General features: G+C 41.8%; 1 protein-coding gene across 1 annotated transcript in view; it reads right to left on the bottom strand.

Annotated features, from left to right (window-relative positions):
* DCC (DCC netrin 1 receptor) overlaps nt 1-24,193 on the bottom strand; it is a 1,008,503-nt gene that overhangs the window by 201,636 nt on the left and 782,674 nt on the right. Inside the window, exons 11-12 of the mRNA XM_069745998.1 lie at nt 21,603-21,741; nt 16,487-16,536 (exon numbers count right to left, since the gene is read on the bottom strand). Of these exons, the coding sequence (XP_069602099.1) occupies nt 16,487-16,536; nt 21,603-21,741 (189 nt within the window). The remainder of the gene's footprint in view (nt 1-16,486; nt 16,537-21,602; nt 21,742-24,193) is intronic.

Here is a 24,193-nt window from a genome sequence, read left to right as displayed (position 1 = left end):
GAGGACATTACACGCTGAGGACATCACACACTGAGGACATCACACGCGGAGGACGGCACACGCTGAGGACATCACACGCTGAGGACATCACACGCTGAGGACATCACACGCTGAGGACGGCACACAGTGAGGACATCACACGCTGAAGACAGCACACGCTGTTGACATCACACGCTGAGAACATTACACGCTGAGGACGGCACACGCTGAGGACATGACATGTTGAGGATGGCACACGCTGAGGACATGACACGCCGAGGACATCACACGCTGAGGACGGCACACACTGAGGACATCACACACTGAGGATGGCACACGCTGAGGACATCACACGCTGAGGACATTACATGCTGAGGACGGCACACGCTGAGGACATGACATGCTGAGGACATCACACGCTGAGGACGGCACACGCTGAGGACATCACATGCAGAGGACATCACACGCTGAGGACATCACACGCTGAGGACGGCACACGCTGAGGACATCACACGCTGAGGACATCACACACTGAGGACATCACACGCTGAGGACGGCACACGCTGAGGACATCACACGCTGAGGACATCACACGCTGAGGACATCACAGGCTGAGGACGGCACACACTGAGGACATCACACGCTGAGGACATCACACACTGAGGACGGCACACACTGAGGACATCACACGCTGAGGACAGCATACGCTGGGGACATCACACGCTGAGGACATTACACGCTAAGGACGGCACACGCTGAGGACATCACACACTGAGGACATCACACGCTGAGGACGGCACACGCCCCATATTCCAACGCAGCAGATACTGCACTTGTTTAGATCATAAAGAAAGTAACTGATGGTCCCTAGTTGCAGAGGCAGAATGTGACGGAGCAAAGTCCTAATCCTCTTTTCTCACTCGGACAAAGAACGAGGCTGGATAATCTGACAACGAGCACAGAACATGGAAAATGAAGCAGAATTGATCTGTTCTTATGTCCAGGAAGCGTTCGCCTGTTTCAGGGGCTTAGAGCTTATTAGCCACATAACGAGCTGTTGTTTTGCAGCATTAAGGATAAGTAACCTGGGACATATCCAGCTTTGGAGACTTTGCTGGCAGAGAAAGGAATGTGGCACTGATGCAAAATACTGCTCAATGCATCTGCATCTCGGGAAGAACGCAACCACCCAGGGAAGACATAGCAAGTGAAGAGATGGATAGATAGATACTAAATAATAAATAGATAATAAATAGATAGATAATAGAGATAGATAGATAGATAAGAAATAGATAATAGATAATAGATAGATGATAAATAGATAATAGACATACATATAATATATAGATGATAAATAGATACATAATAGATAGATAGATAATAAATAGATAATTGATATATAGATAATGTATAGATAGATAATAGATAGATAATAGATAACAAATAGATAAATAGATAGATAGATAATAGAGATAGATAGATAGATAGATAGATAGATAGATAGATAGATAGATAGATAGATAGATAGATAGATAGATATGGAAAAAGAAAACAAAAAGCAGCACCAAAAGAAGACAAAGGGTGCAAAAAATCCTTCCAGGTATATACCAAACCTCAAGAAACCACCGGAGACTAGACGGAGGTGGACATGACTTGGGGATGGGTGGACTGAGAACTCCTGCAGCCTTTGTTTGTATTGCAGTGTAGATTTTAAACAAGAGTGATGTTGCTTTAAGAGGAAGGAGTTTAGATGTTTGTGCCTGGTGTATTACTGTGAGGAGGGTGGGGCTTATATAGGGGAGGCAACTCTGGCTCTCCCTCTTTCTCTCACACGATGGACAGGAGGAAACATTACCTGCCCTCCCGCCCTGTTTATAATCTCTGTCCTTAAACTTTTTAATTATTGCTTGTATAATGATAAATGCTTTATTGTATTTTTGAATGTGTCATTGTATATCTTGTACCAGGTTCAATTGTATATTGGCTATAAAGAGTTATTATTTGTGGCAACCTTCTAAGCTCAAGGGAAGGGCAATCCTTCAGCCATGGTTCCCTGGAGGTTTCCTCCACAGGGGGTTTTTCCTCTCCTGAGCGCTGTAGGATGACTCTTTGTGAGTCGGGGGTTTGCCAAGTTTAGTCCCATTAATGCTTTTGCAGGGACTCCTAATTTTTAAGTTTGCAAAAATGATTTAATTATTAAAAAAAAAAAAAAGGTGTCAAATGAGACTTGGAATTTATAACCCGTCACGGCTTTGCGGTTTAGGAGTCAGGTGGAAGTTGCAGACAAGTTAAGGTGGACTCATTTTAACTAATAGAGGATGTAAAACCTCATGGTGGTGAGCAGGCTCGGCTTTGGTGGCCAGCCTCAAGGACGTTGTAATGGTAACATCAATCAGGGGCGGGCACAGTGGTTAAGCACAGGAGTGAGGATAATAGGGTCATTGGTGCCCTGAAAGTTTACTGGCTCTGCTTGAATGGCAAGCCAGTGCGTGCCGCCCCTTTATGGCTGTCTGTCCTGGTGCTGTATGTCAGACAGCTGGGGATATCGCAGTACTTGTGAATCCCAATGTACTAGCACTCCACCTGACTGCTACTGTGATTATTTAATCCTGTGATTTGAATAAAAGCTGTGGCCATTTTGACAACCAAAATAATGTGTTTTGTGTATTTATTTTAGTACCTAGGTTTACAGTAGTTATGGTGGTTTTAAGAAGGAGTGGGGTCCATCCCATATCCAAAAGTCATGCTATTGTCCAGAAAATGAAGGCAGCACTCCAATAGAAAAAATAGGTGATTTATTGGCCCATGTGCGACGTTTCAGTCCAAGATGTGGACCTTTCTCAAGGTCCACATCTTGGACTGAAACGTCGCACATGGGCCAATAAATCACCTATTTTTTCTATTGGAGTGCTGCCTTCATTTTTCTGGACAATAGATAGATAGATAGATAGATAGATAGATAGATAGATAGATAGATAGATAGATACTGTAGATAGATAGATAATCGATACATAATAGATAGATAGATAGATAATCTATATATATAATTGTCTAAGGGTTTTTCCGTCTGTCTGTCTGTCTGTCTGTCTGTCTGTCTGTCTGTCCTGGAAATCCCGGCTCTCTGATTGGCAACGGGCAATCAGCAACGGGCACAGCGACGATGATGTCATAAAGGACGTAGAAATCCCGCATCTGATTGGTCGAGGCCGCCAGGCCTCGACCAATCAGCAACGGGCACAGCGACGATGATGTCATAAAGGACGTAGACATCTCACGTTTCTGATTCAGCGACGGGCACAGTATCGACGTAGATGTCATAATGGTTGCCATGGCAACGATGATGTCATAAAGGTTGCCTCGACCAATCAGCGACAGGCACAGTCTGCCGCGAATTCTGGAATCATCATTGTCCATATACTACGGGGACATGCATATTCTAGAATACCCGATGCGTTAGAATCGGGCCACAATCTAGTAAATAGATAATTGATAGACAGATAATAGATAATAAATAGATAATAGATAGATAATAGATATATAGATAATAAATACATAATAGATAGCTAAATAGATAATAGATAGATAGATAGATATAGATAGATAGATAGATAGATAGATAGATAGATAGATAGATAGATAATAGATAGATAGATAGATAGATAGATAGATAGATAGATAGATAGATAGATAGATAGATAGATAGATAGATAGCAGCAGGCAGCAGTGTGTCTGGGTGCTGTACCTCCAAGTCAGCAACCAATGCTCAATGTAGGAGACAAAAAATGGAGGCAGCACACCAATAATAGGTGAATAAGGTGCTTATTTAATAGCCCAGAGTGGCGACGTTTCGGCTCAAAACTAAATCTGACCATGGATAAAGGAGTGCACATGCAGTTGTTTTGACAATAATCTCTCCACCTCACTGTCTCCTGTGCCTGCCAGTTCACGTCAGCATTGTGTCACGTCAGCCAAGGTAGGCCAAGAACCACTGGGCAGGGCAATCCCTCTAACACATAACATTTGATGGATTCAGTGTGCATGGCTCTCTACCTGAAGTCGTATATACCGAATGACCTGAGTGAAATGCCCCTGACTCAAGGATGCAGAATCTATCATGATTATTGGATTAGTTGTTGATTGACAACTCATGAATAAAGCCCTGATTCTAGACAAACTGGGCGTCAACCAGATTAAATCCCGCCCCACTGTCCAAAAAGGCAGAAATACACATATTTCTTCCACCCAAAATGATTTTGATTGGTAGAAAGAATTACGACCTTCCAACGGAGGAAAGATGGACACCCAGGTTGCTAACCTCCAGCGGCTGTATGCGGTTACATATGGATGGGCTGGTACCCACAAAATAACTCATCCCCCACAAAAAATACAAACTCCTCTTTTGTACCTAGCCGCTGGAGGACAATTTTCCACCCGCAACAAGTCACTGCGTCCAATTGCATGGGTTCATTGGTGGACTCAGGCCTAGGTTCATTAGACATATGATTCCCAGAAAATTGAGATGTCATCTTTTGCCCATCTCTGAGACAGTGGTCTACGTGGATAGCTAGAAGCATGGCGGCCTCCACGGAAAGTCTCATAAAGAGCAAAGGCATCCTTTACTGTTTCAGATAGCCCCTGACAAAGCTGAATATGAAGCACGGAGTCATTCCACCTATTATGTGTAGACCAACTATGGAAGTTGGAGCACTACTCCGCTGGCTGGTCTCCCTAATCAAGCTAATGTAATTTAGACTTAGCCAGAGAGACATGGTCAAGTTCCTCATAGATAAGACCCAGAGCCTGAAAAATTTCCTCGACCGATTGAAGCGACTGGGAATCAGATGGGCAAGTGAATGTCCAGGCTTGAGGGTCACTCTGGAGGAGAGAAATTACTTGCTCCTCGGTGCTCGTGGAGTGAGGTCTTAACCTAAAATAAAGCTTGCAGGTCTCCCTGAAAACCACAAATGTGTTTTGACCCACTGAGAAACTTTCTGGCAAAGTGATCTTGGGGTCCACCAGAGGTTGCCTGGGAGTTGTAGGCTCTATGCCTGAAGTCAATGGACACAGCAAAGCAACTGAACGCCATTCTGCCACCTCCAGGCAGCAATAGGATCCATAGTAGATCCAAGAAGATATGGCCAGTGATAATATCACATAGTGACAAGGGACTGTGGGCACCTATACTATCCCTTAAACTAGGGGCATCCTAGGATATCCTTGTTCCCGAATGGTGGAGATGTAGGAGTCTCATATCTTGCTATGGTCCTATCTGTTCCCTCCACCACCCAGGGAGGTGTGGGACTGAAGTGCATAGGCAAACACTAACCAGACAGAGAGGGAAAAACAGGGAAAAACAGACAAGATAAATGAAAACTATAATCATACAAATACACTTACAAAACGACAGAGTTAAGGGTAAACATGGGAGGAATAGGAAGGATAAGGATAAACATGCAAACCAACTCCACACAGTAATTTTCTGAAAAACTCTCCAACCGTCAACTCTAAACACTGAACTCTCCCCTTCAACTTCAAACCTGGTAATAAAAGCTATCACTGGCAAGGTCAGAAGCAAGGAAGAGGATTCTTATACCTGCTGTGAGTAACAAACTCAGAACAGCTGATACAACTCAAGACAGAGAAATCCAGGAGTCCAACTAAGCAGTTTTAACCCTTGCAGTGCCAGAGCAAAGAAAACCAGTGGTTTCCAGGCATGTAGCAGAGCCAATCGTGTCTTTGGTAGAGATAAAAAAAACCGGCAAAATTGCAATTCTCCAGATTTGCTTGAAATTGGCCTGGATATTCAATTTGCGCCAAATTTTATTGGTTGGCAACTAAAGAGCTGGTAAAAGCCATGTATTATGCTCTTCAGTTTCTCCATACCCCATAATAAATGAAGAGGATAAAAAAAACACATTATACTCCCTACATCTGTGTGTACAAGTATCCCAAAAAGCCGTGTAAAAGCAGCCGTTGTCGCTGTAACAATAGCTATGTAGACAGAAACCCTTTATAAAAGGCCAATTTGCAGCTCAGTCCTCCACGGCCGCTCTCGTAGATGGAAAGTGATGAGTGATTCTGAGTGATTGATTAGGGTCACGGTAAGTGTCACTTGTGGAGGAATAATGGGTCACTCACTTCATCTCAACCTCGTATTCTAATCCGGCTATGGCTGACTGCCTTCCTATTTTTGATGAATGTGGAGAAGATGGAGCCGTGCCTTCGCTAGGTGCCTCTCCTCCGTGAGCGGCGGCCATTCCCACGGTGGATCTCGGTGATTGATGGCGGCATTACGGCCATAAAACCCTCTGATTAGTATTTTTGGTTATTTTTATTATTACTATAAAACGACATAAAACGTCCTCTTAACTTTGTGTGTTTTATCCGAGCGCACGGCGCGGCTATTGTCTCCTGCAAACCTATTCCGGGCGGATGTTTTATGGCCGCGGCGTTCTGCTTTATTTTTGTTATTTATGACGCAGCTTTTGTGCAGTTCGGTACAGAGCGTAAATGGTAAATTGAGTTGATATACAGTCCCGCACCTCTGCATCCCCGTATGTGTGCACAGGATTAGGGAATGAGATTACCGCTGCTTCATGGGGTGTAAATACATGTACAATCATTTTCAGGTAAAAAAAAAGTATTTTACAAGTAGGCGTCTCCATGGTGACAGACTACAAACAAATCCTGTGTAGTCAGTCCAGTCCAGTCCTTCTGCCACCTACAGACACTAGACAAGGAGACAGATGAAAGGGAAAAAATGTAGGATCAGACTGTGGAGGTTATGTTTTGTAGTATGGAACCATGGAAACACATGAGCCTGAGTGAGAGCTGTATACACAAAACGGAACGATCTCCACGGTCACTTTCTTAGATGGACAGTGATCAGTGATTCCGAGTGACTGATTAGGCACATGGGTCTGCATGAGAGCTGCATACATAAAACGGTTGTAGATATTTTCTCAAGATTTAGCAGTTGATTTCTTTTTATTTAAATACTATGGGGTTAAAAATGGTTGAAAAAAAGATATTGTCTTCAAGAAATAAATACGATATTAATTAACAGAGATGTAGATAGATAGAAAAATAATAGATGGATATGTAGATAGATAGATAATAGATGATTGATAGATAATAGATATAGATAAATAATAGATATATAATAGATAGATAGATAATAGACAGATAATAGCTAGATAGATGATAGATGATAGATAGAGATGAGCGAACCTGAACAGTAAAGTTTGGCGTCCGTACCGAACACCTACTGTTCGGACATGGACACCGAACACGGACTTCACCATGAAGTCCATGTTACTGTTTGGGTTCGGCTGCCCGAACACCGGGTGTTTGTTACACTGTAAAGCACATGACAGCACAGCAAACACTGATTCTGATCTGTGGTGAAATCATCCCCGCCGGTCAGAGAGCCGTGGTTCCCACATTGTTAGAAGACAGTGTGAGCGCTCAGCTGTGATCGGAGGTATGAAGTTTACCTCTGGCCACTGGTATCAGCAGGTGGGACTACTGCTCCCATCAGCCAACACCTGCTGCCGCTAATAACAGCGAGAGCAGGAGCCGCTGATGGGAGTATTCATCAGCCACTCCTGAGCTGCAAATAAATAATTAGAAAAAAAAACGACATGGGTTCCCCTGTATTTTTGATAACCAGCCAGGAAAAACTCAAAGCTGGGGGCTGCAACCCTCAGCTATCAGCTTCAGCAATGCTGGTTATCAACAATAGAGGGGTCCTCCCATCGCATTTTTTAATTATTTAAATAAATAATTTAAAAAAAACGGCGTGGGGCCTCCCACATTTTTAACCAGCCTTGCTAAAGTAGACAGCTGGGGGCTGGCATTCTCAGGCTGGGAAGGGGCCATGGATATTCCCCCCAGCCTAAAAATAGCTGCCCACAGCCGCACAGAAAAAGCACATCTATTAGATGCACCAAATCTGTCGTTTTGCCCGACTCTTCCCACTTGCCCGGTAGCGGTGGCAAGTGGGGTGATAGTTGGGGGGGGGAGTTATGTCACTTTTGTATTGTCCAGTGACATCAAACCCCAAGGTTAGTAATGGAGAGGTATTCAATAAGACGCCCCCAATACTAACCCCATAGTCACACTGTATGATATACAGATAGATAGACAGATAATAGATATTATATAGATGATAACTAGATAATAGATAGAAAATAGATAGAGCAAAAAATTGGAACAGCACACATATAAAAGTACTATAGGTGCATGACCTCTCAAGCAAGCAGTCCCCTCCGTGCAAAAGGATATAAATTCAGAAAAATAGATAGAGAATATATAGATGATAGTTAGATACCGTAGATAATAGACAATAGATAGATAATAGATGGATAATAGATAGATAATAGATAGATAATAGATGATAGATAATAGATATATAATAGATAGATAGGTAGAAAGATAATAGACAATAGATAGATAGATAGATAATAGATAGATAGATAATAGATGATAGATAATAGATAGATAGATAGATAGATGGATGGATAGATAGATAGATAGATAGATAGATAGATAGATAGATAGATAGATAATAGATGATAGATAATAGATATATAATAGATAGATAGATAGATAGATAGATAGATAGATAGATAGATAGATAGATAGATAGATAGATAGATAGATAGATAGATAATAGATAGATAGGTAGAAAGATAATAGACGATAGATAGATAGATAGATAGATAGATAGATAGATAGATAGATAGATAGATAATAGATAATCGTTAATATATATATATATATATATATATAATAGATAATAGATAGATAGATAGATAATAGATAGATGATGGATAGATAGATAGATAGATAGATAGATAGATAGATAATAGATAATAGATAATCGTTAATATATATATATATATATATATATATATAAAATAGATAATAGATAGATAGATAGATAGATAGATAATAGATAGATGATACATAATAGATAGATAATAGATGATAGATAGATAGATAGATAGATAGATAAATAGATGATAGATAATAGATAAAAGATGATCGATAATATATATATATATAATAGATGATAGGTAGATAGATAGATAGATAATATATAGATAGATAGATAGATAGATAGATAGATAGATAGATAGATAGATAGATAGATAGATAAATGATAGATAGATAGATAGATAGATAGATAGATAGATAGATAGATAGATAGATGATAGATAATAGATAAAAGATGATCGATAATATATATATATATATATATATATACAGTGGGGCAAAAAAGTATTTAGTCAGTCAGCAATAGTGCAAGTTCCACCACTTAAAAAGATGAGAGGCGTCTGTAATTTACATCATAGGTAGACCTCAACTATGGGAGACAAACTGAGAAAAAAAAATCCAGAAAATCACATTGTCTGTTTTTTTAACATTTTATTTGCATATTATGGTGGAAAATAAGTATTTGGTCAGAAACAAAATTTCATCTCAATACTTTGTAATATATCCTTTGTTGGCAATGACAGAGGTCAAACGTTTTCTGTAAGTCTTCACAAGGTTGCCACACACTGTTGTTGGTATGTTGGCCCATTCCTCCATGCAGATCTCTTCTAGAGCAGTGATGTTTTTGGCTTTTCGCTTGGCAACACGGACTTTCAACTCCCTCCATAGGTTTTCTATAGGGTTGAGATCTGGAGACTAGCTAGGCCACTCCAGGACCTTGAAATGCTTCTTACGAAGCCACTCCTTCGTTGCCCTGGCGGTGTGCTTTGGATCATTGTCATGTTGAAAGACCCAGCCACGTTTCATCTTCAATGCCCTTGCTGATGGAAGGAGGTTTGCACTCAAAATCTCACGATACATGGCCCCATTCATTCTTTCATGTACCCGGATGAGTCGTCCTGGCCCCTTTGCAGAGAAACAGCCCCAAAGCATGATGTTTCCACCACCATGCTTTACAGTAGGTATGGTGTTTGATGGATGCAACTCAGTATTCTTTTTCCTCCAAACACGACAAGTTGTTTTTCTACCAAACAGTTCCAGTTTGGTTTCATCAGACCATAGGACATTCTCCCAAAACTCCTCTGGATCATCCAAATTCTCTCTAGCAAACTTCAGACGAGCCCGGACATGTACTGGCTTAAGCAGTGGGACACGTCTGGCACTGCAGGATCTGAGTCCATGGTGGCGTAGTGTGTTACTTATGGTAGGCCTTGTTACATTGGTCCCAGCTCTCTGCAGTTCATTCACTAGGTCCCCCCGTGTGGTTCTGGGATTTTTGCTCACCGTTCTTGTGATCATTCTGACCCCACGGGGTGGGATATTGCGTGGAGCCCCAGATCGAGGGAGATTATCAGTGGTCTTGTATGTCTTCCATTTTCTAATTATTGCTCCCACTGTTGATTTCCTCACTCCAAGCTGGTTGGCTATTGCAGATTCAGTCTTCCCAGCCTGGTGCAGGGCTACAATTTTGTTTCTGGTGTCCTTTGACAGCTCTTTGGTCTTCACCATAGTGGAGTTTGGAGTCAGACTGTTTGAGGGTGTGCACAGGTGTCTTTTTATACTGATAACAAGTTTAAACAGGTGCCATTACTACAGGTAATGAGTGGAGGAAAGAGGAGACTCTTAAAGAAGAAGTTACAGGTCTGTGAGAGCCAGAAATCTTGATTGTTTGTTTCTGACCAAATACTTATTTTCCACCATAAAATGCAAAAAAAATGTTAAAAAAACAGACAATGTGATTTTCTGGATTTTTTTTTCTCAGTTTGTCTCCCATAGTTGAGGTCTACCTATGATGTAAATTACAGACGCCTCTCATCTTTTTAAGTGGTGGAACTTGCACTATTGCTGACTGACTAAATACTTTTTTGCCCCACTGTATATAATAGATGATAGGTAGATAGATAGATAATATATAGATAGATAGATAAATAATAGATAGATAGATAGATAGATAGATAGATAGATAGATAGATAGATAGATAATATATACAGTACAGACCAAAAGTTTGGACACACCTTCTCATTTAAAGATTTTTCTGTATTTTCATGACTATGAAAATTGTACATTCACACTGAAGGCATCAAAACTATGAATTAACACATGTGGAATTATATGCTTCACAAAAAAGTGTGAAACAACTGAAATTGTCTTATATTCTAGGTTCTTCAAAGTAGCCACCTTTTGCTTTGATGACTGCTTTGCACACTCTTGGCATTCTCTTGATGAGCTTGAAGAGGTAGTCACCGGGAATGGTTTTCACGTCACAGGTGTGCCCTGCCAGGTTTAATAAGTGGGATTTCTTGCCTTATAAATGGGGTTGGGACCATCAGTTGTGTTGTGCAGAAGTCTGGTGGATACACAGCTGATAGTCCTACTGAATAGACTGTTAGAATTTGTATTATGGCAAGAAAAAAGCAGCTAAGTAAAGAAAAACGAGTGGCCATCATTACTTTAAGAAATGAAGGTCAGTCAGTCCGAAAAATTGGGCAAACTTTGAAAGTGTCCCCAAATGCAGTGGCAAAAACCATCAAGCGCTACAAAGAAACTGGCTCACATGATGACCGCCACAGGAAAGGAAGACCAAGAGTCACCTCTGCTTCTGAGGATAAGTTTATCCGAGTCACCAGCCTCAGAAACCGCAGGTTAACAGCAGCTCAGATTAGAGACCAGGTCAATGCCACACAGAGTTCTAGCAGCAGACACATCTCTGCAACAACTGTTAAGAGGAGACTTTGTGCAGCAGGCCTTCATGGTAAAATAGCTGCTAGGAAACCACTGCTAAGGACAGGCAACAAGCAGAAGAGACTTGTTTGGGCTAAAAAACAAGGAATGGACATTAGACCAGTGGAAATCTGTGCTTTGGTCTGATGCGTCCAAATGTGAGATCTTTGGTTCCAACCACCGTGTCTTTGTGCGACGCAGAAGAGGTGAACGGATGGACTCTACATGCCTGGTTCCCACCGTGAAGCATGGAGGAGGAGGAGGTGTGATGTTGTGGGGGTGCTTTGCTGGTGACACTGTTGGGGATTTATTCAAAATTGAAGGCATACTGAACCAGCATGGCTACCACATCATCTTGCAGCGGCATGCTATTCCATCCGGTTTGCGTTTAGTTGGACCATAATTTATTTTTCAACAGGACAATGACCCCAAACACAACCTCCAGGCTGTGTAAGGGCTATTTGACCAAGAAGGAGAGTGATGGGGGGCTACGCCAGATGACCTGGCCTCCACAGTCACCAGACCTGAACCCAATCGAGATGGTTTGGGGTGAGCTGGACCGCACAGAGTGAAGGCAAAAGGGCCAACAAGTGCTAAGCATCTCTGAGAACTCCTTCAAGATTGTTGGAAGACCATTCCCGGTGACTACCTCTTGAAGCTCATCAAGAGAATGCCAAGAGTGTGCAAAGCAGTCATCAAAGCAAAAGATGGCTGCTTTGAAGAACCTAGAATATAAGACATAATTTCAGTTGTTTCACACTTTTTTGTTAAGTATATCATTCCACATGTGTTAATTCACAGTTTTGATGCCTTCAGTGTGAATGTACAATTTTCATAGTCATGAAAATACAGAAAAATCTTTAAATGAGAAGGTGTGTCCAAACTTTTGGTCTGTACTGTAGATAATAGATAGATAATAGGTAGACATTATCTTCCTGTGATTTCTGAAGTTAGTGTCCTGTAATTTGTTCCTTTCTTTTCTTTGCGTTCTATTCTCACTAGTAAATCTATAGACATCTCTCCTTCAATAACGCGTCTAGAAGGATAAATGACCTGTAAAGTTTTATAAGAGATAATTTGTTTCACAAAGTAAAAATAACGAGAGGCCACAAAATATTTATTTTAGTAACAATTACAGTGGCGGCGGTCGGTGTGAAGACATTCAATCTACGAGTGAAGAAGTATAAAACTGCGATTCCAGATCAATATTTGTAGCATTCAGATGCCTCCGCGAGCAGTAATGGCCGCACTTATCGGGGTGATTAGGGTCCACGTCTCTGGACGTCTGCGGTGGATTTATTTTATGGTCCTCAAGGTTAAATGCATTTCGTTGCATCAAAGCTCAGATATTTACTAAACTTACATCAATAATCCCAGAAACGGCTTAAAGGAAACCTCCAAAAACGCATTCGTTCCTCGAATCCTGCGTCTTATGCTTCACCTTCACCATGTTATTATGTCACAAAGGCTCAGTATTACACGAAGAGCCTCAGGAGCCGACCAAATATATTGTTATATTACGTGTACATCAAAGGGAATGTGTCATCAGATAAAAGATGATGTTTACAATCAGGCTAAACACATATTTTTATCATACATTTTTTGTATTTTTTTTTACTTTTTCATTTCACTATGTATGAATGATAATAATAATAATAATAATAACGATTCTTCAATCTTATAGTTTTCACCCTGAGCCCTACAATAGGGTGACACTTCCTGTTCTGAGCATATTAATTCTTAGCAGCCATTCATTATCATCGCAGACAGCACTATAGCAACAGGTAACACCTATATACAGAAAATAGCGCTATTCGAGCATACTCCGGTGTTTAACAGCCACAAATCATGCAGCCGCGGGGACTCAAACATATTACTCGAGCTCCTGCGATACTTGGAAAACACCCAAGCATGCTCCGATAATGCTAGATTCAATCACGTTCACTCACTGCTAATAGATTAAGTTTGATCCATCAGTCACAAAAAGTGATGTCACAGCTCACCTCCCCCCACTCCTGTGCAATGACTGATAACTCCTCTATATACAGTAGATAACACAGGATCCACCATTCACAATAGGTGATGTCACAGCTCACCTCCTCCTCCTGTACAATGACTTATAACACCTCTATGTACAGTAGATAACACAGGATCCACCATTCACAATAGGTGATATCACAGCTCACCTCTTCCTCCTGTACAATGACTGATAACACCTCTATATACAGTAGATAACACAGGATCCTCCATTCACAATAGGTGATATCACAGCTCACCTCCTCCTCCTGTACAATGATTGATAACACCTCTCTATATACAGTAGATAACACAGGATCCACCATTCACAATAGGTGATGTCACAGCTCACCTCCTCCTCCTGTACAATGATTGATAACACCTCTATACACAGTAGATAACACAGGATCCACCATTCACAATAGGTGATATCACAGCTCACCTCCTCCTCCTGTACAATGACTGATATCTATATACAGTAGATAACACAGGATCCACCATTCACAATAGATGTCACAGCTCACCTCCTCCTCCTGTACAATGACTGATAACACCTCTATATACAGTAGATAACATAGGATCCACCATTCACAATAGGTGATATCACAGCTCACCTCCTCCTCCTGTACAATGACTGATAGCACCTCTATATACAGTAGATAACACAGGATCCACCATTCACAATAGGTGATATCACAGCTCACCTTCTCCTCCTGTACAATGACTGATAACACAGGATCCACCATTCACAATAGGTGATGTCACAGCTCACCTCCTCCTCCTGTACAATGACTGATAACACCTCTATATACAGTAGATAACACAGGATCCAGCATTCACAATAGATGATGTCACAGCTCACCTCCTCCTGTACAATGACTGATAACACCTCTATATACAGTAGATAACACAGGATCCACCATTCACAATAGATGATGTCACAGCTCACCTCCTCCTGTACAATGACTGATAGCAGCTCTATATACAGTAGATAACACAGGATCCACCATTCACAATAGGTGGTCACAGCTCACCTCCTCCTCCTCCTGTACAATGACTGATTACACCTCTATATACAGTAGATAACACAGGATCCACCATTCACAATAGGTGATATCACAGCTCACCTCTTCCTCCTGTACAATGACTGATAACACCTCTATATACAGTAGATAACACAGGATCCTCCATTCACAATAGGTGATATCACAGCTCACCTCCTCCTCCTGTACAATGATTGATAACACCTCTCAATATACAGTAGATAACACAGGATCCACCATTCACAATAGGTGATGTCACAGCTCACCTCCTCCTCCTGTACAATGATTGATAACACCTCTATATACAGTAGATAACACATGATCCACCATTCACAATAGGTGATATCACAGCTCACCTCCTCCTCCTGTACAATGACTGATATCTATATACAGTAGATAACACAGGATCCACCATTCACAATAGATGTCACAGCTCACCTCCTCCTCCTGTACAATGACTGATAACACCTCTATATACAGTAGATAACATAGGATCCACCATTCACAATAGGTGATATCACAGCTCACCTCCTCCTCCTGTACAATGACTGATAGCACCTCTATATACAGTAGATAACACAGGATCCACCATTCACAATAGGTGATATCACAGCTCACCTTCTCCTCCTGTACAATGACTGATAACACAGGATCCACCATTCACAATAGGTGATGTCACAGCTCACCTCCTCCTCCTGTACAATGACTGATAACACCTCTATATACAGTAGATAACACAGGATCCAGCATTCACAATAGATGATGTCACAGCTCACCTCCTCCTGTACAATGACTGATAACACCTCTATATACAGTAGATAACACAGGATCCACCATTCACAATAGATGATGTCACAGCTCACCTCCTCCTGTACAATGACTGATAGCAGCTCTATATACAGTAGATAACACAGGATCCACCATTCACAATAGGTGGTCACAGCTCACCTCCTCCTCCTCCTGTACAATGACTGATTACACCTCTATATACAGTAGATAACACAGGATCCACCATTCACAATAGGTGATATCACAGCTCACCTCCTCCTCCTGTACAATGACTGATAACACCTCTATATACAGTAGATAACACAGGATCCATCATTCACAATAGGTGATGTCACAGCTCACCTCCTCCTCCTGTACAATGACTGATAACACCTCTATATACAGTAGATAACACAGGATCCACCATTCACAATAGATGATATCACAGCTCACCTCCTCCTCCTGTACAATGACTGATAACACCTCTATATACAGTAGATAACACAGGATCCACCATTCACAATAGGTGGTCACAGCTCACCTCCTCCTCCTCCTGTACAATGACTGATTACACCTCTATATACAGTAGATAACACAGGATCCATCATTCACAATAGGTGATATCACAGCTCACCTCCTCCTCCTGTACAATGACTGATAACACCTCTATATACAGTAGATAACACAGGATCCATCATTCACAATAGGTGATGTCACAGCTCACCTCCTCCTCCTGTACAATGACTGATAACACCTCTATATACAGTAGATAACACAGGATCCACCATTCACAATAGATGATATCACAGCTCACCTCCTCCTCCTGTACAATGACTGATAACACCTCTATATACAGTAGATAACACAGGATCCACCATTCACAATAGATGATATCACAGCTCACCTCCTTATAATGATGCAAACAGTAGAAATAGTGAAAATAATAACAGCCACTTACCCTTGAGTTCACCACTTCTAATGATACATTTTGGGGCATTGCACTTGGCACTAGAAAAAAAAGTGTAAGGATTAATACAGAAAAATAATATATGTACTTACAGATAGTATAAAAAAAGACTAAACCCATAGACATTCACATTAGTCATTTTTCTAGCAAACCCCAGAATTTGCCTCACTTACTTAGACTTCTGACATAGATATCAAAATTAATTCTTAAAAGATTATTTCCCAAAATTGCAAGTTATCCCCAAAGATCTAAATGAGACACAATCTACCGATCGTAGGGTGTCTGACCGCTGGGATCCCTGCTGACCCAGAGAATTTGGGTTCGAACCACAAGAATGGGGCTCAAGCTCAACCTCCGCTATGGGACTGTCAGGTAATACCAAGTTATGCACTATTTCCCCCATATTTGTGGCGCTGGATCCCTTATTTTTGACACTGCTGGGATTAAAATTCTATTTTTGGGTCCAAACATCGGCTCTGATCTATCCCATAAGTTATGTGCAAAGAGTAGCTTTGCTTTATCAACTTGTCAAAATATGTCATACTTTTGGCTGCATGCAGTCACCACTAGGGGGAGCTAAAGCATACAGATTTTTACAGCTAGTGTTAAATTTAGAGGGAGCTCCACCTAGTGGAAGCTATAGGTAAAAACTCTAAAAAATTATTATACGGCACCTAGAAGGTTTGGGATTTTGGTGAGTTTTTTGCCCATTATTCTTCTGCACCATCCGTACTAGCTTGGTTTTTTTTATCTACAAATACAACATGTTACACATCTCCTTTTGTGTAGTAGAGGGGCCTGTAGTTCCGTCAAGACTTTACAGCTTATTTTTGAAGAACTGTTTGATTATTGTTGTCATTACATTCCGTGTTCCGACATATAAAAGCGGCGTAATGTCACACAGTCAGCTGCGAACTGAACACGTGAAATATGACAGCCCCGCAATTAAAGCCGACTTCGACTATGATCCTTTTTGTCGCAAGGCAGCGGGCGATCACAACGCGTGCTTTCCGCTGTGACAGATGTCAGTTAATGACAACGTGGCTCGGCGAGATAAAGCCGCAGCTGTAAAGAAAAGACTTCATTACTAATTCCTTCTGCTGGAAACTCCAAATCTCTGGGGGTAACGATTCTGCATGTGGAGATCTAGCTTTTTAGGGAATGTACAGGCATTGGTACATGGGGAAATGAAATGTATATGATGAGCCCACAGGGCAGTGGGGTACTCGGTACCGGGTCTGGTGGTTCACAGGGGGATGTTACGGTGGCCCGTGGCCCTGGGCATTAACGTTAAAGGGAAAGGTTTTTAAAGGGAATAAAGTTTGTGTTCGTGACGCCACCTAACACGCCTCAGCCTCTGAGGGGTGCCACCGTGCTTCCTGGGTATTAGGTCAGACAGGTAACTTGGAGTTTAGCTGTCCTGCCGGTCTCTGATGTAAGTCATAGAGGTTCTTACAACCTCGGTGTTTTGGCTACCGGTTTCTGCGCCTCAGAAGGAGGCAGCCTGCTAACCTAATCCCTGCTTCACCCTGGTGATAAGCCCTGCAGAAGAAAGGACAGGATGTGCACTAGTCAATCCTCACTATCACTAAAGACAACTGGGATAGACATACAAGAGGAACACTTATCTTCAGAAGACTCAGAGATGTAACACAGACATCCTCCAGCAACAAAGCTCCAAGCTTCAACAGGGAGAAATGGAAATATCACAGGAAACATCCAGGTCCAGGTGTGTCAATTAGAGCTGGGGGCAGGTTGCCACTGGGTCATACAGTCAGAAGCAAACCACTAAGACTATCTGTAGCCAGATGCAGTGCGACCGTCTGCAGCCTCTGACACACTTGTGACAACTTTTCTCTATATGTTCTGTTCTTTTTCAGGCTTAGCTTCTTTTTAAATGTACTTTGGTGACAAATGTTGCTTTCTGCAGCGGGAGCCTATTTGGATTTCTCGCTGCCTGTTATTCGAGAAGAATTTCAAGGCTTACAGGTTGCCTTCAGATAAAGGTGGGAATTTGCTCGGAGCTCTTAGTTTCGGGTGGATGAGATTGACTATGGGGTCCTTTGATCTGTGTACTCCCGTGTCACCCCAGTCCTTGAGAGGTGTCATATACCTAGAGTGTTTAATGCCCCTCAGCTTGTATGTTTTCCCGGGGAAGCAAATCTCCAAGCAATGTTTAGCATGTCACGGAGGTGCACACAATAAACCTTCCTGTTTATGAGGAGGATGTGACAGCTGAAACGTTCCGAACCCGCTGCGTTGTTTGCTGCTTTGACTGACACCTGCCTGACAGCTGAGAAAAACCACCGTACTGTGACAACCTCAGATTTCACACCTTCCGCACCATGTGTTAATGAAAAGATTTCCAAAAATACACATTATATGAAAGTCATACTACTAACATTTCCCAATTCAGGAATCTAAATACCACATAATATGATCTGCTCTGCATCTGGTTTAGAAAAGCCATTTTTTGTACGGCCTCATTGGATGATCCTTAAGGAGTTAATAGTGGGGGTCCTGCAGGGGCCCTCATCTATTAGCCAGAACTTATTTTTCCTCTGGATGACCTGGCACATCGAGCATTAAACAGCCTATTGATTAGAGCTGTGTAATACCTCATTATTCCTGTAGGAGTGCTGTAGGGAAACTGAAACACTGCTGCCAGCTTCTCTACAGATTACAGCTGATCGTCAGGATCACAGCCAGTGTATAACATATGATGAGCTTATTATATAGAGTCAATGCTTACAAAAAGGGATAGCTCTTTTAAAGGGGTGCTCATACCTTTCATATTTAAGGCATATCTGCAGGATAGAGATGAGCAAATGAATTTCACGCAAACCGAATTATTATTGAATTTTAAAGATTTCGTTGAACCTGAAGTAGCTGAACAATTTGTGATTTGCTTCTCATGAATTGTTTAAGTTATCTGCAGTCATTTTATACAATGCAGAACATTGCATCAGCCAGAAAAGGATCACATGACCTTGAACATGCTTCCCCATAATGCCGTGCAGCTATAACATTACATGTTATAGAAAAGTCAATCAGGATGAATTATCATAGCCTGTATAAAAGCAGAAGCAGGAAATGCAGCAGATATATGATGGTGAATCTGAATAGTGAGAAGGCATCACCGATCACAAATTAGCCATAAAGATAGGGAGGATAGGGAGAGAAAGACATAGAACACTGAAGAAACTGTATAGATAGTGTGTGACAGCAAATAAGTGAAGATCATCATGATAAAAAAAGAGATTAGTGTCAGGAGTCTTTCAGGGGAATTAGAGCAGATATTTGATGGTGAATCTGGATAGTGTGAAGGCGTCACCGATCACAGATTAGCCATAAAGATAGGGAGGATAGGGAGAGAAAGACATAGAACACTGAAGAAACTGTATAGATAGTGTGTGACAGCAAATAAGTGAAGATCATCATGATACAAAAGAGATTAGTGTCAGGACTCAGTCTTTCAGGGGAATTAGAGCAGATATTTGATGGTAAATCTGGATAGTGTGAAGGCGTCACCGATCACAGATTAGCCATAAAGATAGGGAGGATAGGGAGAGAAAGACATAGAACACTGAAGAAACTGTATAGATAGTGTGTGACAGCAAATAAGTGAAGATCATCATGATACAAAAGAGATTAGTGTCAGGACTCAGTCTTTCAGGGGAATTAGAGCAGATATTTGATGGTGAATCTGGATAGTGTGAAGGCGTCACCGATCACAGATTAGCCATAAAGATAGGGAGGATAGGGAGAGAAAGACATAGAACACTGAAGAAACTTTATAGATAGTGTGTGACAGCAAATAAGTGAAGATCATCATGATAAAAAAGAGAATAGTGTCAGGAGTCTTTCAGGGGAATTAGAGCAGATATTTGATGGTGAATCTGGATAGTGTGAAGGCGTCACCGATCACAGATTAGCCATAAAGATAGGGAGGATAGGGAGAGAAAGACATAGAACACTGAAGAAACTGTATAGATAGTGTGTGACAGCAAATAAGTGAAGATCATCATGATACAAAAGAGATTAGGGTCACATGTCTTTCAGGGGGATTGGAGGTTTTGCAGTCATTTCAATTTGTGTCAAAATATATTCGCCGCAAATCGAATTTTGGGAAAAATGTAATAAATCTGGCAAATTTGAATTTCAAAAGATACGTTCATCTCTACTGCAGTATATGCCATGCGTGTCTGATAAACATGGCCTACACCTTTGCTACGGCTGCCTATTTCCATAACTATTAATTTGTTTCCATAATTCACTTAGAAGTCTCTTTCACTGACTCCTCTAGAAGCAAATGAAGAGTTGCTAAAGAAAACGCAAAAGATAGAGATGAGCAACTCTGCCAAAAATAAAATTCACCGATCAAATTTGGCCAAGAAATGTGATTTGCATCAAGTTTACATTATTATATTCTGAGGTTTCTCCAGACGTCAGAGCATAATTACGTATGATAATAAATAGCAACTAAAAATAATTAATCCCACAAAGTCCTCACCAGTCCCGCTAAGAAGCCCTGCTTTGGTCATCTTCTTCAGTCTGGTAATCAGTGAAGTCATCTTTTATGTCTTTCGTCGACAGGCATCTTCGATGACTACCAGCACCCAGTGTCTATAGCGGCTCCTATACTGACTAAGACGTGCGTCGCACAATGTTACGACATCATGCCTTAGTCAATGCAGGAGACGATGAAGTTGCTGGGTCCTGGGAGATGTCAAAAGTGGCCGAGTGAAGACCACATAAGCAACTGAACTGAAGAAGACAACCAAACAAGAGATGAGCTACAGAGTGAGAAAAAAGAGGGCTGGGTGAATATAATCAGAGATCTTGCTGGATTTCATACCACTTGATTAGGAAATAATTCAATAATTGGTGAATACAAATATTTTGTAGAATGCATGCGACCTTGATTTGCCTCAAAGCTATTTGCGGAAAGCCCAAAAATTCTGGAACTTTGAGTCCCCATCTGATGTCCGCTTAAGACAGTTGGATTGTTAGGGATAGCCCACGTCATTCAGCTCTGGTCAGTCATATGTGGAGAAGTCTGGAGAGAAGTCCAAGTTTCAATCATTGGCTACATCATATATCTTACCATCAGACAGAGTCATGACTGTGTGTTCTTCGGTAGAGACTCCTGGTCCGTAGCGATTGTATGCCAAGACTCTTATGCTGTATTCTGTAAACTTCCGAAGACCCTCTAATCTGTACAATAGCCCATCAACTTCAATATTCTAGAAAATAAAGAGAGAAAGTTGATTCCACCAACCACAGGCCATTTTATAAAATGTAAATTTTTTCCCAATTTTTGCTAATTATTGGGTCTTGCCGATTGTCGTCTAACAATAGGCATTATAATTTTCTTCATTGAAAAAGAGGGATGATCCCGAAGAAGCAGGCACATGGCAAATATCGTCACTCTCTTGGTGTTGGGATTAAAGGTTCCTTTGATCATACAAATAAATTTAGTGAGTCCACCAAAGTCAGTGATTTAGTGACTCCACCAATGTCAGTGATTTAATGAGTCCACCAAAGTCAGTGATTTAGTGACTCCACCAATGTCAGTGATTTAGTGACTCCATCGAACTCAGTGATTTAGTGAGTCCACCGAAGTAAGCAATTTTTTGATTGATCGTTCTATACACTACAATATTGCGTTGTTGACACCCAACCACTGGCAGAAGACTGCTAGGATGGCAGCCATGGGGGCCTTCACTAGGCTTTCAACTGGCTTGGCATCTCAACGGCACCCCAAATTGGCCTCACGGAGGGTGAGAGGTGATGGGAGATCGTAGACATGTGCACCAATGACCGATTGCTGCTGTTAGAGATATATGCTGGCTCTGTGACACTGCATCTTCTACCACGTGTAGAGCGGCCTCCACAGCATATGCCAGCCTATATCTACAGGAACATCTATTTGGAGTTATGCTTTAAAATGGATTATCTTAGACATGGAAAACCTTTAAAGGGAACCTGTCACCCCGTTTTTTGAGATTGAGCTATAAATACTGTTAAATAGGGCCTGCGCTGTGTGTTCCTATAGTGTATGTAGTGTACCCCGATTCCCCATGTATGCTGAGAAATAACTTACCAAAGTCGCCGTTTTCGCCTGTCAATCAGGCTGGTCAGGTCGGGAGGGCGTGGTGACATCGCTGGTTCTTCGTCAGCTTTACGTTGGTGGCGTAGTGGCGTAGTGGTGAACAAGCAGCGCGCGATCTGCGCTGTAATCCCTTGCATCGGTGGGGGCGGCCATCTTCCTGGGGCCGCGCGTGCGCAGATCGAGTGCTCTGCTGCACGGGGCTTCAGGAAAATGGCCGCGGGATGCCGCGCGTGCGCATTAGAGATCGCGGCGGCCATTTTCCCAAAGCCGAGATGCAAACTCGGCTTTGGGAAAATGGCCGCCGCGATCTCTAATGCGCACGCGCGGCATCCCGCGGCCATTTTCCTGAAGCCCCGTGCAGCAGAGCACTCGATCTGCGCACGCGCGGCCCCAGGAAGATGGCCGCCCCCACCGATGCAAGGGATTACAGCGCAGATCGCGCGCTGCTTGTTCACCACTACGCCACTACGCCACCAACGTAAAGCTGACGAAGAACCAGCGATGTCACCACGCCCTCCCGACCTGACCAGCCTGATTGACAGGCGAAAACGGCGACTTTGGTAAGTTATTTCTCAGCATACATGGGGAATCGGGGTACACTACATACACTATAGTAACACACAGCGCAGGCCCTATTTAACAGTATTTATAGCTCAATCTCAAAAAACGGGGTGACAGGTTCCCTTTAAATACCTCATGAAGTTGCACCAAATATTTTTACATACTAATTGTTACTTTAAAGCGTTAGGTAGCACAAAAAAAAGGAAAGCTTTTTCAATTTTTTCAGCGTTGCTTTTTCTAAACAGCACACCAAATGGTCAGGCATGGTACTGCAGCTTGTGAAAACTTCATTACATACAGTGTATCAGTATACATGATCGATCCTAAATAATGTGGCATTATTACGATGAATTAATGACAATTTTATGCCTATATTTCATACTCACCAAACATTTACACTTTTAATGGACCAGGACCCCGTAAAGGAAGGTTAAACAATTTAATTTACTTGAAGCAATCTTCGTCTTTCTTTGGCAACATTGTAACTGTTAATGTTTTACATGGATCCTGATACAGTGATGGATGAATGACAAATAGACACTTGGAGGTTCATCCTGTCAAACTTAATAGCGGAAATGATTTGGGGAGTCCCTGGGAAAGGCTGATCTCTCTTGTCAGCGATCGCTCCATAGCTCGACTCAGTATTTAATTACAGAACGGACCATTTGTGCCGTTGACTTTATTAAATTCCGTTACACCACACAGTAATGGAACTAGAGAGAGTACAAAGGAGGGCAACAAAATTAATAAAGGGGATGGGAGAACTACAATACCCAGATAGATTCGCGAAATTAGGATTATTTAGTCTAGAAAAAAGACGACTGAGGGGCGATCTAATAACCATGTATAAGTATATAAGGGGACAATACAAATATCTCGCTGAGGATCTGTTTATACCAAGGAAGGTGACGGGCACAAGGGGGCATTCTTTGCGTCTGGAGGAGAGAAGGTTTTTCCACCAACATAGAAGAGGATTCTTTACTGTTAGGGCAGTGAGAATCTGGAATTGCTTGCCTGAGGAG

This window comes from Ranitomeya imitator, chromosome 1 (assembly GCF_032444005.1).
Source record: "Ranitomeya imitator isolate aRanImi1 chromosome 1, aRanImi1.pri, whole genome shotgun sequence".
NCBI lineage: Eukaryota > Metazoa > Chordata > Amphibia > Anura > Dendrobatidae > Ranitomeya > Ranitomeya imitator.
Note: the sequence above shows the minus strand (reverse complement) of the source record. Positions and strands in the feature narration are given on the sequence as shown.